This window comes from Antrostomus carolinensis, unplaced genomic scaffold (assembly GCF_000700745.2).
Source record: "Antrostomus carolinensis isolate BGI_N321 unplaced genomic scaffold, ASM70074v2 scaffold4303, whole genome shotgun sequence".
NCBI lineage: Eukaryota > Metazoa > Chordata > Aves > Caprimulgiformes > Caprimulgidae > Antrostomus > Antrostomus carolinensis.
The window spans coordinates 1-15076 of NW_010304295.1; the positions used below are offsets into that span (position 1 = coordinate 1).

At 35.0% G+C, this 15076-nt stretch overlaps 1 protein-coding gene across 1 annotated transcript; it reads left to right on the top strand.

Annotated features, from left to right (window-relative positions):
• Positions 1–3471: 3471 nt before the first annotated feature.
• Positions 3472–7450, top strand: LRTM1 (leucine rich repeat transmembrane protein 1; the record flags this gene model as incomplete). The annotated part of the gene is made up of 2 exons (XM_029084112.1): positions 3472–4023; positions 7017–7450. Coding segments are annotated over 2 exons (986 nt in total), but the record flags the coding sequence as incomplete, so codon positions are not given.
• Positions 7451–15076: the final 7626 nt, after the last annotated feature.

Here is a 15076-nt window from a genome sequence, read left to right on the forward strand (position 1 = left end):
ATATTATGGGAGACAGTGTCAAAGGCTTTGCCTTTTGACAGTGTCAAAGGTCTGTTTATATGTTCGTATATCTGTGCACATACATGGGTTAGGAAAGGAAACAGCAAATAAATGTATTCTGCAACAAAGGTTAGAGAAGCTTTTCACTTTTAACCTGACATTCATTTAAAGTACATTACAGCTGATCTTTAAGCTTATCTCCTTCTCCCTTTGTAAAACTGTAGTTATTTAGTATGACTATGGTACCAGGCAATCTACATTTACAGTATTCCTCTACACTAAATCTCAGATTTTCATCCTGTATCAGGATGATGTGTCATTCACCAAGACTATCAAAGACAGTATGGTCTGCCGCTTGTGGCAGTAATCCTAGTATCATCGAGTCACGTTTACCTTACAGAATGTCAGTTGTTCTATGTTCTCCTTCACTGCTTAGCAGTATTCATTGTTCTTTTGGGTATCTTAACCGGTGTCAGAAATAGTTCAGCAAAGCATACAATAGTAACAGCTACAGCTCTCTCCTGTGGGCAAGGGTGGCAGAGATCTAAACACAGACTTTCAGTAACCGAAACGTAGCTATGGAGAAGATGGAGTTACTTTCTTCACAGGAGAGGTGACAGGACAAGAAGTGATGGGCACAAGTTGCTTCGTGAAAAAATCTGTCTGGATGTAAGACAAAATTATCAATGCTGAGAGCAGTTACACATTGGAGTAGGTTGCCCAGAGAAGTGATGCAATCTCCCTTGCTGAAAATACCAAAGTCTCAGCTTGGTAGAACCGTCAATAACCTCTTGTAAGACCCTGCTTCCAACAGCAGTTTGGACCTGATGATCTCACTTTTCTATGATTCCTTCCATAGCACTGTCTATAGCATATAAATTTTGCCCTAGAAAGTGAGCTTTGTGTGATCTTTTCAAGAGCACCTTAAAACAGAATTTGAACCCAAAAAAGCTGTTATATATATGAACAAGTCTGAAAGCTTTTGATGGCACAGCTTCCCTCTCCAAAGGACAGCTAACAGATGGATTGATCATATGCCCTTGAAATACTCTATTATATACCAGATCTCTCATTCCTTTAAATACTTATGAGTTCCTTCAAAGTCACAAGTCCTTAATCCTTTTATTGTTGTAGAAGGTACAGTATAAATGAGTTATACTGAGGAAGTAACAGAAACAAGTCAAGGAACCATATAAATACATGAAGTAGAATTTTAATTTCATCTGCCATTTATTTCCAGTATCTTTGAAAATAAATAAATTTGTTCAGTATTCTTGGTGACCATACCAGCATGTATGCCATTTTCATGGAAGGACCCGACAGTCCTGTGTTCCCGTGCAAGAAAATCCTGTCAGCACAACTAATGGATGTCAGAAGAATAAGCTTAGAAGAGCAAACAACTGCACTGTCAAAACCATGTCATCAACCCACACTCCTATTAATAGTGATATTATACACTCCACTGCCTCCAGTCACAGGCCAGGATAATCAGAATCCATGTTCAGAGTAATCTGATCTTGCAAAAATTGACACAGTATAGCTAATAAACCCCCAGAATTCAGAAACTGTACTGGATTTAAAACAGCAGCTTTATTTTTGTGCCTTGCATTTGAGGCAGATTAAATAAATGGAAAAGGCAAGGCTATCAGGTCATTATTTGTATGCCACAGCTGTCCAGTTAAAGTTGACAGAGTCTCTTTGTATGGCCTGTTGACTGATTAAGAGTAAGTCTCAGAGTCATAAATGGATTGAGGGGGGCAGGGGGGAAGATTGTGATGAAGAAAAAAAAATCAAAGGCATGGAGTAACTCACTAGAAATAGTTGCACTTCAACACAAGCCACAGATACCATCTAAAAAAAACCGAAACCAACCAAACCACAGAAAGGAAACTGGATGAGCACATTACAGATTTGAAGTGGGAATCAGAACAAAGTGTTTGTTACTGTTTTACATCAGGAAACTGGACTGAATCTTCTGCAAGTTGAAGAACAAGCAAAGCAGAATGAAAGGTGAGATATTGAAGCATTCAGATTAATAATGATTTTTTTCTGTTCTCTAAACACTTGCTTGCCAAGCAGTGTTTATTTTAACCCTACATTGGAAGCCGTGTCTCAGTTTCTCAAGCCAACTGTTGCAGAACAATGTAATGAACTGAAAGCATTGCTTACCTTGCTAGCAAGAATGCTGAATTCTTCCAAGTGTTGGGAAGATTATGTATATTTTAATATAAATACAATTTAATTTTCAAGTGAAAATTAATGACCAGTTTGTGACACTGTAGTCTCAAAGTAAAACTTTCATTTACACATATGTTATATTTAATGTTATAATCATACCCTGTTATTCCTTTAATATGGTATTCTCTGCTACTAATTAATGTGTGATCTCTGTAAGTCAATAAGCAGTATGTTCTTTGATTTCCAAAGGTCTGAAGTAGTAACTAATTAAAATGTTTCTCATTTTGAAATAGTAAAAATTATTTGAGGCATCTGAAAAACAATGTTACAAAAAGATTTATCATTCTGATTTTCTTTAGTCAAAGACAATCTAATTATTCAACATAATCTGTGGGTTTTTTTATGAGTTCATGCTGTGCATATGAACATAGCTTTAAGTGGCACCTTGTCTTCCAAGTAAGATCATTAGCAAAATATGAAAGGTAAAAACTATTATTTTTTCAGTTAAAACTGACCTGAACAACAGGAAGCAGAAGATAATTATAAATACCAAATATTAGTAAGTACTCCTGTTAACTCATTTATCTTTTTAACAGCTTCTTGACAAATGTTTGCTGATTGTGTAGAAACTGGTATCTATGGGAAGCACAGCTGGCATTCAGATAAGGGAATTAAAGCAATAAGTACAAACATAGATATTTTGAAGAACAAAGTTACAGAATCTGGATTGCTGAGAAGTACTGTTACCTGTTTTTACAGTAATGTCTTTTAAGCTTGTTATTCTTTTAACAGTATATTAACTCAATTCTTTTTATGTAGTTCAATTAGTAAAAATACAGAAAAAGTTCTACTTACAATTCCTCTGACACAAAATGGCTCATAGTTGTTACTACCACAGAAACATTACAATTTAATAATTTTAGAAACTGTTGCATTCCTTTCAAACATCACTGCTCTGTTGATGGCAAATCCTCCTGAAAAAAGGTTGTACGTAAGATAAAGCCATGGGAACAACTTCATTTTAAGACCATGGAAGCACGAACTTAATTCTGCATTATGAAAGTACTTGAATACTATCTGTAATTTACTAATGTATTGTAAAAGAAATTATCTCTCTGCTATCAACATTAATGTTTATTATGGAGCTGTATATACTTTGCCCATTGCTGTATATACTTTGCTCATGTTATTGCCAAAAAACAATCATTTTAAACTAATTTTAAATATTCTTTCACTTGTGACACACAGGGAACTGGCTTTTGGTTTTGAGTGTTATCTTGTTAATATACGCAGCTCATGGATGTCCGGACAAATGCCTGTGCTATACAGCTTCAAAGACTGCAGACTGCAAGAATAGAGGTTTTACTGACATTCCTGCCCGTTTACCTCCTGAAATTCAGATACTACAGTTGCAGAATAACCGTATTTGGAGAATCAACCAAAATGCATTCACTGGAACACCATTGCTCAAAATCTTAGACTTGTCTAATAATTCTCTCTCAAGTTTGGTACCTGGTGCTTTCCAAAAATTACGGTATCTACAGGTTCTAAACCTAACCAGAAATTTGATTCATTATATAGAAAACAAGACTTTCAGTTTCCTCCCACACCTAAAAGAACTGGACTTGTCATCCAACAGCATTATACGTTTGCCCGAGACTTTTGGAAACAGCACAGGGAATATAACATTGCTGTCTGTGAAGCATAACAAACTTCAGAAAATGGAAAGAGTTCTGCTGGAGTCACTTCCAAACCTGAAAGTGGTTCTTTTCAAAGATAATCCCTGGCAATGTAATTGTAATGTCTTTGGCCTGAAACTGTGGCTGGAGAGCTTTTTATACAGAGGTAAGGAATTCTTCTTATTACATACAATGTAAATGAGAACACTTAACCAGCATCTTACTGATCTTCACTACTGTGGCTTAACAATTCACCCCACACTTTACATCATCCCCTCAAATAACCACACTAAAATATATTCTTATGCATAGGTCAGAATATAGGTGTTTTCATAAACAGAGGTAGCAAACTAGGATCATAGAGGAATTTTATTATTAGCACAAAGAGAAAGAGAGAAATTATACACACACAATCATATAGTATGTATAGATACATTCTGGAAATACCCATGTGCAGTGTGTGTATGCGTATATATCCATATATATATGGATAACAAGTATACTTGTACACATACACTTGCTTTAATTCTACCAATATTTTTTTGTTACAAACCAGTCTACTGTTTAAAAATTTTTAACCTGATGCATGAGGACAAACATTAAGACAGGTATCAATACTGATTTATCTTTAGAGAACTCAGGATTCTAATTCCTCTATAAATTATCACTTAGTAGCTCTTTAACATGATAAGAATTCTTTACCTAAAAATGTATGTTACACCTTGGACAAGTTTACTCTTGCCTAGTATTGCTTTCTAATTGTTGTTAACCAGAATAGGTACTAAATTCATTGACAATTTCCTGACAAAAATGTGTAATGCCATCACATGGCAAAAAGTGAATTTTATAAATAAAAGTAGCATCATATTTTGGTCACACCTGCTTTTAAATATATCAATGAGTTCTGCTGTAGAAAAGAGAACAGGGTTTAATTCTAAAGAAATTAAATATTAAAATAAATTAGTTTCTTTCTCCCAGGAGGTATGTTCAGACTTAGAATTGAGAATAGCAGGGCAATTTTGCTTTTCTCTAAATTAGGTTTTGATGCTTATATGTGATCGAACTACTGATTTCCTATCTGTATATGGAAGTAACATGGAGCATGTTGCAACACAGTGTATCTGAAGATGGTCCATATTGCCTGTGATTGATTAGACTACCATTTTCAGGCATCAGAACTCTACAGGCCAGCTGGAAAACTGTTTTGGCTATGTAGGGACACAATTAATAAAGGAATAGTCTCTGGGTGAGATAAAGCCACTGCCAGAAGCAACCTTTTAAAAAAGACAGAAGGCTAAACTCCTCTCAGGGTTAAAAACGTAATATTTTTCATTGGTAAAATATTACATTATCCCAAGGCTTTAATTGTTTTATGCTGGAACTATTCCCTACAATAAATTTCAGCAGGGGTTCTGACTTCTCTGTGCAGAAGAATGTAATGATCCAAGATAAACGTATCAGATTATCTTAATTACTCTGCCAGCAGCATAAGTATTGTAATTTATTTCAAAATCCAACATTGTTTAGAAATTCAGCTATGTCCTTCCATGTTTCCAAACACTGCACAGATTACTTAAACGCAGTGATACGGAACACACAAATTAATTTTAGCAACAAGTTTTAAAGGAAGCTCACATACTATGTTCTCTTCTACATTTATATTTCCCTAAAATTACTTGTGTGAATCACATGAAGAAAAATTAGTTACATTGCACATTAGTCTTTCCTATTAATTATATTGTATACTTACGATAAAATAGTACTATGGATCCACAGATATTTCTTGTGAGTCCTACCAAAACATTGCTAGAGATGGAACACTGTCTGAATTTAAAAGTAATTTGACTGTTGTGTCCAATATAACTCTAAAAGTTTTCAGTATTTTTAGCTGAATCCAGCTCATGCAATGGTTATTTGATGTATACTCATAAACAATTACAGAGAATGCTTCGGTTCAGGTGGGACCCCAGTCTTCTATTCCAAGCACACAGATTTAGTTACTTAAAACCAATGAAGGATCCTAGTTGCAGGATTTGGATTTTTCTACATATCCACATTCAAACTAACATATTGGAAGTATCTGGAAGCACGCTTTGGGTTTGGCTATTAAAGACCAAGAGACAAGCTGCTATACTTACATCTGTCTTGGAATATCATCAATATTTGTTGAGTAGTCTCCAGATGTCAGTTTGGGTCCATTTGTATTCACTACTTTCTCAAAGTCTTTTCAGGGTGAAAATTTCTATGCCTGGCTTTAGCTGAAAGGTGGATTATTTTGGATAGGGAATAGGAAGAAAATTCAGCTGATTTGATTAGTTATATTTTTAAAATATGTAAACATTGGTTTTGGCCTTGTTGACTCCTTGACACACTACACATCTAAAGCTGTGGTGTATGGACTAATTAGAAACATGAAGGCTATGCTTGGTGTGTGTTCTTCTACACACTGAGGAACAACTGCATGATTTACCAGGACTGAGGCTTCCTACTTCACTTCCTGTTATACTAAAAACATCCGTTGGGAGAGAGTAGAAGCTTGCTCTAAGCAATCACAAAATTTACCATTTAAGTAGGGTAATAGATTGATTAATCTTAACTCCTTTAGATCTCTCTATATTTTTTTTTCCATGAGCCTTGCTTCAAAAAATTGCTCACGTATACATACAACTTACTGAGCTTTCTCTTTGCTTCATTACAGTTAGCATATGATGTCAGAACAATGACTATTTTATGGACTATTTCAATCAAGTGGCAAATCTTTACTAAGTACATTGCTTCCATTTCTCTTTATAAAAAGAATAATGGTATGAATTTGAATGGAATGAATTTGCTGTTAACAATACCTCTTTGTTTTCACCTATGACTTAGTTCTTACTTTTACACCACTGTTATTTTTTATTTTTACATCCATAAAGTCATAGATAGTTTAATTCCTGATGAATTGCTTCTTGCAAATACTCTCTTATATGAGTGTTAAGGCGTAATAATCTCAACACTGATCTAACTGGAAAAAGATCTTAAAGATGCAGTTATAAATCTTTAAAAGCCTAAAGTGAAAGTTGATGACAAATTTACTTCAGGTTTCTGTTAACTTTACATCAAGATAATTCAGGAACCACCAAATCTTAAAAACATAAATCTATTTATCTTTTTTTCCAGGAGGAATAAGTGATGGTATTATCTGCTCAACGCCAGGGATTCGGAAGGGAAAGGACCTCCTCAAAGTTCCCTATGAGCTGTTTGGGGCATGCCCTCTAACAACAGCTCACGTTCATCTGGCTAGCATTCACCACCATAGCTTTGAGCACAGAAGTTCTCTGAAGCATGCTCATCACAATGAACATGGGGAAAACAGCCGCTCAAACTGTGAACCCAAACCAAAGCCAAGGCCTGTTAGTTTGCGTCATGCAATTGCCACTGTAGTAATAACTGGAGTGGTCTGTGGAATTGTGTGTCTAATGATGCTGGCAGCTGCTGTTTATGGTTGTGCCTATGCTGCAATTACTGCTAAATATCACAGAGAACATTTGGCCCCAGTCAGACAGCATGGAACTCCTGAGGAAAAAGAACCATTTGATAGTTCCTTGGCTTGACTTACTTCTGTCTTTGATTTCTTGAAAATAAAGCCCTCACTTCAGTTAAAAAGCCTGGAAGCTAAATAGGATGGATTTTATAGTAATTACTACTTTTTTTTTTCTTTTTCAATTTTTTAATGTAAATATACATATTCTTTAGAATATATATTAAGACTTAATGTAGAAGAATGTAAGTTTATTTATGTTTTGTGTATGTGTATTCTGAAGCCCCTGTTTAAGATAATGAAATCTTGATGTAGGCACTTTAAAGTATTCCATTCTCCATTACTAGTTCTTGAGGTAATATTACTAAAATATATAAGTTACGGTGCAGCTACAGTCAGTAGTCAACATGACTGAGCTTTCTGCAAAGAAAAATGCAAAATAGCTACAAATGGCTGACTATATTTTAAGATCTTAGAATACCTGGGATGTATCCAGAACTACAATTCACAATCAGTAGAACTGCCTAGTCTATACACTACCACTGATAACTTAAAGGTGCTAAGAACATTTCCAAATACATTTTTTCCACTTTCCAGTCTGCTCTAGAAGACAACAATTAAACATTACATCCATTATGTAACAAAGAAAATAGGAAGTACCTTGTTAACTATCATGTATCATTCTAAAATTACTCAGTAGAGAAGAAAGAAGAGAGCTGAGAAAATGCTGAAGAAAGAAGAAATGCTAGACTCTGATTTCAGATATAGGCACTGAAATGAGCACATATAGCATATATGGAGAGACACTACTACCTGTTATCCTGCTGGTATACATCATTGCTACAGACATTTCTGAAGTTTCTTATTCCCAAATCCACACACAAGTGTTCCATTTTGCAAATATCATGACTGCAGATGCAGCTCCCATCACAGTGCTGCCCTTCAGTAAGGAGGATAATGTAGTTGCATGTTTACACGTTCTCTCTCACAGAGAGAACATTCAGCTAAATTCATTCAAGGGTCCACCCTCACCTTCTGCAGCACAATTTTGCCATCAGAGGAAATCAAAGCCAAAACCATTTGGGTAATATAAGTTTAGAACAGAAAGAACATTTTGAATGTGCAGAACTATTTTTTGAATAATTCTTAGAAATTATTTTTAGGCAGCCAAAAGAGATCAGCAACTCCATCTACCTTTTCCAAGACTAGATAAAATACATCTAGGCTATTTGTGACAGATGTCTACTTTGTTTTCTGAATTTTTCTGATGAGAGGGTTAAAGACCTGCCTAGGTAGCTAATGCAGAAATCAACTATGCTTATAGTCTAAGAGCTTTTCTTAGGATCTACCCTAAACCTTTGATGAAAGTCTTTCCAGTTTATTCCATTGGGCAGAAGACTTGAGGACAACGGCTGAGTAAAAGTCTGCAATAAGGGCAAAAGGAAGGTGGGTCATGGCACTGAGAGACCTCCACTCTCCTTCCAACAGATGGATTCCAAGTTCAAGTTTTGTAGCTATTCTAATAACAGTCTCATCTGAGTAACAGGCTATATGGCAGGAGTCACGCAACCCTTGTACTTATCTACTTAGTAATAATTGCAACCTAAATATTAAAGCTCATTCCTGCATCTGTAGTTACTTTCATGTCCAGAGAAAATTAAGCATCTCAGTCTTAATCTAAATCTAGCAGACACTGAAAACAATCAATTACTGTCTGTCCCTCCCCCCCCCTTTTTTTAACTGCTAAGTACTACGTATTATTATCAGGCTCTCTTCATTCTTCTCTGTCCTGAACTAAATAAACTAAGCTGTTTCAAATTTTCCTGTAAGGCTACATTCTCCAATTTTTATTTTCTTTTCTGCATTCCCTAGAACCTTTTCAGTTCTTCTACATTTTGTTTAGAATGTGACAGCAAAGATTGGGCACATTACTTCATCTGAGAAATCATCAGCACAGAATTCTTAGAATATTTCTATTCAGGCTCTTTAAATCTGATCTCTTGATGATGTATCTCAAAAGCAAGTTCACTTTTTTTCCTTTTCAATATTCTGTAAAGCTTAATGAATAATCTATTTTCAGAGCTAAGTAATTTGAGTGTGTAGCTCTACATTTTCTACTCTTATTTTTTATTCATTTTTCAAAGTAAAACATAGTTTTTTCAGACAGAGAAGGCAGAAGTAATATAGGATTGGATCTTATTGCCCACGAGACAAAAAATGAGTTCAGAGCCATGTCAAATCAGTGTGTTTTTAAGGTGACAAAATAAGCACACTTGCACTCAAACTGCAGACCCTAAGATGAAAGCTAATAAAGCTCTGACCTCCAGAGAGATTTCACCCAGAGCGTTTCTAACAGGCTCAGATACAGGAATACAGCTTCCATCACAAATAAGTTCATACCTTCGATATCTTCAAGTAAAGGAAAAACAAGAACTGTCTTGATGTTTCCTAGTCAGGAATAACCAGAATATAGTCCTAGTCCTCAAAAACCAGTCCTATCAACAAAAACCTTTCAGGTTTTCCTCACTGTAAGATGGTTTTAAAAAAATAAAAAAATAAAAAAGAGGAAAAATATGAGGAAGACACAATGAAGGGCACGACAACATTTAAAGAAACTCTTTTCAAGCCACGTTTAAGATGCTTTGGGGATTTTCATGCACTCATGAGGCTGTAAATTGATAGAGAGTTCTGCCAGAAATCAAAGTATTTCATATTCCCACTAGTTCACTCTGCTATGGGAGTGGAGGAGGCCAATCCATGCAAAATCTGATTTCTACTTTCTAACTTGCTGTTTGATATACATTAAAAAAAAAAAAAAAATCCCAACAAAAAAATCCCAGACAAATTTTTCATTTAATATTTACAAATGTGGTTGCAATCAACAAATTCTGGTTATTTATTATAAAAAGCTAATAGCAAACATTCAACAGAGAAAAGTTTGGCTACTGGAAAATAGAGATAAAAGGCACAATCTATTGTACATAACAATTACTGACTAAACAAGTGGAAGACTGGATCTAGGGATTCCCCACAGAACTGCCCTTAATTTGTAAACCTTAGCAATGGACATCTGCTGCTGAAATAAGTTGTCTGCATAGATTCATTTTTCAGATAAAGAATTGGTAGAAAGCTTTGTTGTTTTTCCATCAATCTCATGAGAGGTATTACAGTGAGCACAGTATTTTTTTCTAATCCCTGTGAAAAACACTTTTCCTCCCAAAGTCAACAAAATATCAGGACACTACTCTGTGAGCTATTTGCAAAGACAGAGAAAGTTATATCCATATCTATCATATAGAGGCTCACCATATTACTTCTTTTTCAGAAAAAGAGTCATTCTAAACTTTCCATTTAGAACAGACAATAAAAACTACAGTACACCAATGTTCTTTACACAAAATGTCCTTAGTATCTAAATTGAAAAAATCAAAGCTTAAACTGAAATATATTTGCTCGCTGTACGTGTCTTTCCTTGCAGAGCTTTGTCCTGGTTTTTAGCTGAGATAGAGCTTGCAAAAAAGTCAATCAATATTCAGCTTCACTACTCCCTAGTAATACTAGGTCCAAACAAAATCAGCATCCTTCTTCTTGAATATCAGAGTAGAACATTTAGTGACATTATACGTAGTTTATCCATCATTTACAATAGTAACAAAAAAATACCAACTGTTGCCTACTAACCATCTGTCTTTGCTGGCCAGAAGACACACAGGCTTTAGTTAAGCATCCAGAAAGCATGCCTACTTTTACAACTTTGAACTTGGCTGAAAGTGGCATAGCAATAATAATCATAAGTGTCTTGGTACTTCCTGGGTTTATATTACCTGAAATGTGACTGTATGCTCCCCAGATGAGACAGGCAGCAACATCAATCATCTGGATGTGGCAGTAATCCACAACAGAGGAGAAGGAGTAAGAACTAGAAACCCATAATAAACAAACCAACGACTACATACTTCGTAACTGTCTCCAATGAAAGCTGCAGTTGCTCTCTTACTGATTACAGAGGGATCCTCCAGTGTACACTATGTGTTGAACTTACATAAGGCTGCCATCCTCATTTCAAGACCCAACAAAAACATGAGAAAACAATGTTAATATTTGGAAGCAGAGTCTGCTGGGGGGGAAATAAATTAGTTAGTCCACAGTACCGGTATTAATGTCTTCATATACTACATAATTGCAGCTTCATCTTGCACAGCATTATTTGGAGTTTTCAAAAAGGACCTGAGAGGTTATCTGCTGCCTTGTTCTGCAATCAGGGATTTATTTTGCTAGCAGTAGATTATTTAGCAAAATGCCCCTAAAATCTGATTGCAGTTAGATCACAAGAATCTTCCTCCTACCCAGATTACACAGTACTAAAACCCAAACAACCAAACAAAAAATCCCAACGGCAAAGCAGAAGTACAGAAGGAAAGAGTAGAATGCGCTACACAATTTACTATACATTTTAATACTATACATGTTGGGATACTGTTCTAATTCATCCATCAGAACCCCACATTCTCTGAGAATAAGTGGTGAAAAAAGCCCAAGAATCAGATAAACGGGGGTTAAATTCTCAAGCCAACACTAGCAGAGAACTATCTTTAAAAGCCCTCTTACTCAATTATTCCACACATTAATTCTGTATGGTAAAAAGAATTGAGAACAAATATAAATTAATACGAACATGTGAATGGTTGTCAATGTGCCATCTAACTTCAGATTCCCTGTTCAGTCAATGGAGAGAGGCAGGATTTTACCACATGCTTTGAAGCATTCTGTGGAAGATCTCTCCATGCATTACCTACAAACCATGTTTCCTAAGTCATGGCTCCTGACCTAAGTCTATAAGTTGTTTAATGTTAGACTGTACAAATACACATTTCAATTTTCCTGCAACTGAAAACATTAGTCTATATACTAATATTAGATGTATGAGTACAAAGATAATATTCAAAATGAACAAGAAACTCTGCAAAAACATGAACTAGTGGTTTTCCACCAAAGCATGAAAAGCATTTTGAGGGATTTGCTAAATGCTACTGCTGAATATAATCTTCTGTGGTTTATAATGTGGAGTAAAGATTAAGTAAATCACTGTCTTGCCTGACAAGGAAAACATCTATTTTAGAACTCTTCAAAAATTTCGTTGGTATGTCATTGTGATGACATATTCATTTTCCCTTGGGTCTTAATCTTAAAATGCAATTTTATAGATGGTATAATAAATTTTAAGGACTATGTATGACAGTGACACTTGCTTGAATGTTTTTAAAAATATAGTAATACCAAAGCAATACATGTGAGAAAAAAGGGGGAAAAAAAGTATAAGCAGTACAGAGCAGAACTATTCACTCTATTATGATATTGTAACAACAGCAGATCTAACTATTTGTGAAACATACACAATATCTGCCACCCCTAGAAATGTCAGTAGTTCAAACTACTTTTTGATTAAATTATTGGGAGTCACTTTTTCAAAGCTTGTTCTGGGATCCAGTTTAATGACAGAAATGCACACAAATGCCATTTGAATTCACTCAGAAGACACAAAAATTCTTTGCAATTATGCGTTTTTATTGATAGGTGGCAATAGTAATAAAAAAACACCTGTTTTTCCTATCTAGTTATATCTAATAATTTTAAACCATTTTCTACTGCAACCTTTCCATCATACAAAACATGCTGATGACATTCAAACTAGGTTTCAGAGTAGTCCATCTTTTTATATGCTTATTTTTCAAATCTATGTACTTAGGTCCTTGAGCCATTTGTTAAAATGAACAGACTGTGACATACAGACACTCAGTAATCTTATTAATCTTTAAGATGACTCATGTTCACATGGTATCATAGTGCTGGTTTATGTCCTGCAGTATTAGTAATGCAGGCACATTTCATGGTCTTTCTGTGACAAATTTGCACACCTCTTTGCAACACAGACTTGGTTTCAGAAGAAAGAGAAAATTACTTTTTTTTTTTTTTTTTTTCCTCAGAGGGTGGTCAAACCCTGGAAGAGGTTTCCCAGAGAGGGTGTGGCCTCTCCATCTGTGGAGACATTCAAGACCTGACTGGACACAGTTCTGGGTAACCTGCCTTTGATGTGTATAACTAGTCTGCACAAAAACAGGCACAAAATAGTTAAGGAAAATTTGTACTTAATTCCAGAATTTTTAAGCAACCTTGTATTAAACTAAAATAGAGTATTTAACCTCATCTCCTTCAAACTCGAATTTGCAGTGACTATGAGACTAAAGACTGTGCCTGTGTATGATTTAAACCTTCATTCTTCCAACCAGGTGTCCAGAGCTTTTTACTAAGCACTGCTATGGACTTTTTCAATGAGGCTTAAAATTCCAGGTTCTGCTTATTCTGTGAAGAAAAGTTAAGATATTTTGACAATATTCATCAGACACTTTCTCCAGTGTTCTTTAATGATTTTTTGCCCTAAGAAGGTTATGTCAATTCTCTTGTCTTTAATTAAACATCCCAAGGGGCTAATTTTCATGTTTTCTGTGAACACTGATGGCCTCTTTCAACACAAAGGGCTTTTAAGCTTCTATACTGTATTGTAGCTTTTGAGCTAAAATGCATCTATAGGAAAGTATCTATATAAAGGTTCATGTACTCTCTCAACTCTCTCAAAATTTCAAGAAAGAAATATTTTAAATTTTTTAGAGCCTGCTTTTCTCCATGGTGACTTTCGTTGGCTTGCTTCCGTCCCCAAGTCTAGCCCAGAAATGTACAGGTGAGCAGTATCTTTAAAAATCTATTTTAAACAAAATCATAATGATGAAACCATCATCTTTCCCCAAAATAAGTTGGAAATAAAAAGAAACGCGGATAACATAAATCCTATGCTGCGCATATCCACATGCCCATATATTCACTACTTGGAAGAAGACATTCAAATAAAGGACCTGAAATGAGTTCACTCATCATGTAATATCAAAGCACACATACACCATATGACTTCTCTAAATTAATTGTGTCTTCCAAAGCACACATACACCATATGACTTCTCTAAATTAATTGTGTCTTCAAAGTCAGTAGCCATTGGGAACTAGAGAAAACTCTTCAGAAAAGCATGGTGAAATCGAGTGAGGAGCATCTAACAATTTGGAAATTAATTACTTTCATTTTTAAATCTTTACATTTTATCTCTAATCTGTAGTTCTCAAACTTCACCTTTTAGTCTTTAGGTATTGTTATACTCTTGTTTGATAGACTGTAGAGCTTTATTATTCAATTTATATGCTCTGATCAAATCACATCTCTGATAATGCTAGAAAAAATGACCACTTTGTATCATTTGTTATAGGACAGGATTTTCAAACCTGAAGACTGGATGGAACCTTTATACATCAGATAGAATATATTACGTTAAGGAAAAAGAAATATAAGAAAAGACATATATCATATAGAATTATGCCTACTGAAAATGCTCTACTGATAATACTTATTTCCATTAAGTCAAACTCCATAGCTCACAGGAAGCTTGGATATTCAATTAATAAACAATAAAGTTCTTAGGTAAAGGAGGGATTACGAGTTCTCTACACTAAATCATTCAATTATATCTTATAGGTGCAACTACATCTTTCCCTTCTCCGCTCTTCTTAAAGATGGTATTCCTACACTAAATTCCTGCTAACCCCAAAGAGAAAGTGAGGAAGTCATAAACTGCTTTAAAAAAATGAACAAAAAAAT